Genomic DNA, 4,748 nt, shown 5'->3' with positions numbered 1-4,748 from the left:
GGAGAGGTGGGCCCAAGCCAACCTCATGAAGTTCAACAAGGCCAAGTGCAAGGTCCTACATCTGGGTCGGGGCAATCCCGAGCACAAATACAGACTGGAAGGAGAATGGCTGGAGAGCAGCCCTGAGGAGAAAGACCTGGGCGTGCTGATTGACGAGAAGCTCAACATGTCGAGCACTGTGCGATCGCGGCCCAGGCGGTCAACCGTATCCTGGGCTGCATCAAAAGAAGTGTGGCCAGCAGGCCAAAGGAGGTGATTCTGCCCCTCTGCTCCACTCTCGTGAGACCCCACCTGGTGTACTGCATCCAGCTCTGGAGTCCCCAACATAAGAAGGACATGGACCTGCTGGAGCGTGTCCAGAGGAGAGCCACAAGGATGATCCAAGGGCTGGAGCACCCCTCCTATGAGGAGAGGCTGAAAGAGTTGGGGTTGTTCAGCCTGGAGAAGAGAAGGCTCCAGGGGAGATCTTATTGTGGCCTTCCAGTACCTAAAGGGGGCTTACAGGAGAGCTGGGGAAGGACTTGTTACTAGGACAGGTAGCGATAGGACGAGGGGGAATGGCTTTAAATTGGAAGAGGGCAGGTTTAGATTAAACATTAGGAAGAAATTTTCTACTTTGAGGGTTGTAAGGTACTGGAACAGGTTGCCCAAAGAAGTTGTTGAGGCCCCATCCCTGGAGGTGTTCAAGGCCAGGCCTGACATGGCCTTGGGCAACCTGGTCTAGTGGGAGGTGTCCCTGCCTATGGCAGGGGGGTTGGAACTCGATGATCTTCAAGGTCCTTTCCAACCTAAACCATTCTATGATTCTATGATTATTTTTCTGAAGAAAGAGAAACAGAAACATAAGTGAGGCCTGTCCAACAATTCTGAGCTAGCAAATATGGCAGAAAATAAATGTCATTCTCTACCAAAGCAGTTTTGTGTCATCTCTATTTATTACCAGTACCTATTGTATCCAAAAGTGAAGTGCTTTATTATTTCTGTATTCTAAAACTTCTAAGGCTTGCATATAGTTGACAAAAGCAAAACATACTTAAAAACTGCGGCAAAACCACTGCAACATTCATGGGATTATAACTTCCACAAGCAGGATTTAACCTCTCTTTTCATGCAATAATATCCATTTGTCTCAAAATACTATTAAAATTTTATGAGCAGCTATTCTGAATTGCAGTTGCCAAAAACAAATAAGAGAAAAGCTTCAGGCCACTTGGAATTAGGGTTTGTATTTCAACATCCAGACTATTTAGATAAGTGACATCCTACATTTCCAAATCTAAAAACAGATTCAGATTTGGTAATTTATGTGCTACATTTAGCATAAGAAAAATGCTGTTTACAACCACCATTTCCATCTGAATCTTCTCAACATCTAAGAACTAGGTATGCCTTCACAATTGCAGAAATTAGAGCCATTAGCTATACAAGTCCATTATTCTTTCTGCTGTATTTCATTACTAGGAAGCACACCAACCACCATTTTAATTCATGAGTGATGAGAGAATTTTGGCATGCATTCCTGTGCTCTTCCCGCACACCAGTGGGGAATTATTTCCCACAGCTGTTCAGAAAAGACTGTTAACAGACCTTACTAAGGTCAGCCAGTAAATCCTTAAAAATGCTACACTATGCTGTTAACTGTGGAATGGACAGGGAAGGAAAAGAACAGAAGAATACCTGCTTTGGTCTAGGAATAAACAAGCTACCACCCTCAAACAAGTAAGCATTTTAAAGTTAGTCCACAACTAACAGACATAGATCCAAGAAGGAGCTATGTTACCTTTGAGAGAAGAGAAATATGAATCTTCTTCACTATATTATCCATTTCACGAAGTTTTGGTCCCACTAATGGGCTGTTTGGCCCAGTCACATGTCCAATATGGTCCAACCCTAGGTAATGTAGTATTAGGAGATCCCAGTCATCTCTCTTCAACACTCTATCCAAATGCCTGGTAACATTATCATCAACCTTAGAAATAAAAGTAAAACAATTAAAAGGTAAAAATAATTTCCATCTTGTAAAAAGCATAGAAAAAATAGACTGCAGTACCCATGAAAATTCTGTAAAAGCTGATGAGAATTACAGTCATTCATAATGTTAACACAAAAAAAAAAAAAGAAAAAAAAAAGATTGATTAGTTCAATGCCAGGCAGTCAAAAAATATTTTCTTACAAAACAGATTCTTCACCCCATTTCACTTCTTCCTGGTTACGAGGCATCAGATTACATACAAACACAGAAAAAATGGTTGCCATGCTTCCACAGATACTTTAAAAAACTGTTTCAAGAAATTTTCAGTCACTTTCATCCTTTACAATCCTGATTTATCATTTCACAAGAAGTAGGTACAGGGAAAAGCCTCTCTTTGGTGCTTGGAAGCACAGCAGAAAAAACCCCACTCACGCTATGTCAACTCAATTTTTGTTACTGTGCAAACACAAAAAGATTGTTCTTGCTGTGAGAAAGAGAACTGATGACATCGCAAGAAAGAAAAATTACTTGAAAAGTACTATTTGGGGCCTAATTCACATGTTCTCCTGCTTAGGATGACAACCTGTATTAGTTGCATACATTTCTCCTTGGATATTAAAAAACCTTACAAAATTTCACATGCCACACCGCTTTGTTGACTCTGGATATAACTGCCTAAAAAACTATAAAAAGCTTTGTGTTTAATGGACTGTATTCAGAAAGCATAAAGACTGCATAAAGAGCTCAAGAGCCATATAATCACAGACCCAGCAGCATGTTTGCATTTTTCCACTCTATGTTGAAGTTTCTGCAAGTCTTATTAGAGTGACAAATTAAAAGTGTCTTCCAATACACATTAGACCTATCTAACTTCCTTAAAGACGATAATGAAATACTTATGTCAGTAGCAGCAGGTCAATGGCAATGGTTTTACAAATCATAAAGGTTAAAAATATGAACTAAAATTGCCAAATCATTTACTCTTTTAGTGTGCCCAGAATAATTTGTGCAGAATTTTCAGAATTTATTTCCTTTCTATGCTCCTTCTTTGATAACATACTGAAACACTACTAATATTGCAACTACCAAAGTGATACAACACCATAGAAAGTATGCCTCTAAGAGACGAAGATTACATATTAATGGGCCTTTTCAAGATGGCACATACCAATATAAATGTGATAGCAAACTAGAAACATGGACAGTGGAATTTTTAAAGAAAGTAGTCTAACTTCTTACCACAAGTTTTGTGAGAATATCATGTTTAGGAAAGTTACACAGTACAACACTTTGTTACTGTATCATCCAAACAATTCCCAGAGCATATGCATGAGGAACTGAAATGCTTAGATCCACATTGCCAATACTGAAAACACATATAAATCCGATTTCTATTTAATTGCCAGAACAAGGACAGTTTTACTCCTTCATCCTTAGAAGGTGCCACTATGTGTTTGGGGTTACACAAAGCCTCTCACCTCTATAAAATCTGACACAAAAAAGGATGTTGTTCCATCATATTCCACAAAATGCTTTGGAAACAATTTAACCCATGTATCATCACCGTAAAAGATTATTCTTTTCCCAGCTGTTTTTGCCTGCCATATCAGATTGTCATCCAACAGAGCTGGAGAATTGAGGTTCACAACAACATCAATGAAACCAGGTATGCTACCTGTCATCAAAGCCTACATAAAACAAGAAAAGAGACATATTATCAGAAACCAAAAAGTTTCCATTACTCAGAAGACAGTATTAGTGTAAGAGGAAGCAATAAAGCAGAGGGCAGAGAAATTACCCTTTCAGTAAAGAAGCGTAATGAATTAAAAGAACACATGAGCTGCCATGCCACAACACACCACCCGCCACAAACAGTGCTATCTGATGTCAAAGATAATAACTGCTTTACAGAAAGGTAAAAATAATATTTTCTTAATTAGTGAACAGCAAAATTACTTTGTATGCCAGTTGAAATTTGCTTAATTTATCGGTCTTGAAATCAACAAAAAGATGGCTTAGAAGGCATAAGTGAACTGACTTAACACAATAACAATAGTAGCACATTTAAAACAGTAATTCACAGAATGGTCAGGGTTGGAAGGGACCTCTGGAGATCATCTAGTCCAACCCCCCTGCCAGAGCAGGGTCACCGAGAGCAAGTTGCACAGGACGGTGTCCAGGCAGGTTTTGAATGTCTCCGGAATGGGAGACTCCACAACCTCTCTCAGCAGCCTGTTCCAGTGGTCTCCTACCCTCAAAGCAAAGAAGTTCCTCCTCATGTTAAGATGGAACTTGAACTATGTTCAAGTTTGTGCCCGTTACCTCTTGTCCTATCACTGGGCACCACTGAGAAAAAGACTGTTCCCATCCACCTGGCACCCTCCCTTTAACTATTTGTAAGCATTAATAAGATCCCCCCTCAATCTTCTTTTCTCTAGACTAAAAAGACACAAGTTCCTCATCTTCATAGCCCTTTGCTGGACCCTCTCCAGCAGATCCCTGTCTTTCTTGAACTGGAGAGCTCAGAACAGGACACGGTACTCCAGATGCAGCCTCACCAGGGCAGAGTAGAGGGGGAGGATAACTTCCGTTGACCTGCTGGCCACACTCTTCTTGATGCACCCCAGGATGCCATTCGCCTTCTTGGCCACCAGGGCACATTGCTCACTCATGGTCATCCTGTTGTCCACCAGGACTCCCAGGTCCCTTTCCACAGAGCTGCTCTCCAGCAGGTCAGCCCCCAACCTGTACTGATGCATGGGGTTATTCCTCCCCA

The 4,748-nt window shown here is 40.8% G+C and overlaps 1 protein-coding gene across 1 annotated transcript in view; it reads right to left on the bottom strand.

Moving 5' to 3' along the window:
• The window catches only part of PIGG (phosphatidylinositol glycan anchor biosynthesis, class G), a 47,513-nt gene that overhangs the window by 40,748 nt on the left and 2,017 nt on the right, over positions 1 to 4,748 (bottom strand). Inside the window, exons 2-3 of the mRNA XM_009883309.1 lie at positions 3,451 to 3,660; positions 1,781 to 1,969 (exon numbers count right to left, since the gene is read on the bottom strand). Of these exons, the coding sequence (XP_009881611.1) occupies positions 1,781 to 1,969; positions 3,451 to 3,660 (399 nt within the window). The remainder of the gene's footprint in view (positions 1 to 1,780; positions 1,970 to 3,450; positions 3,661 to 4,748) is intronic.

The sequence above is a fragment of the Charadrius vociferus genome, unplaced genomic scaffold (genome assembly GCF_000708025.1).
Source record: "Charadrius vociferus isolate BGI_N301 unplaced genomic scaffold, ASM70802v2 scaffold343, whole genome shotgun sequence".
NCBI lineage: Eukaryota > Metazoa > Chordata > Aves > Charadriiformes > Charadriidae > Charadrius > Charadrius vociferus.
Note: the sequence above shows the minus strand (reverse complement) of the source record. Positions and strands in the feature narration are given on the sequence as shown.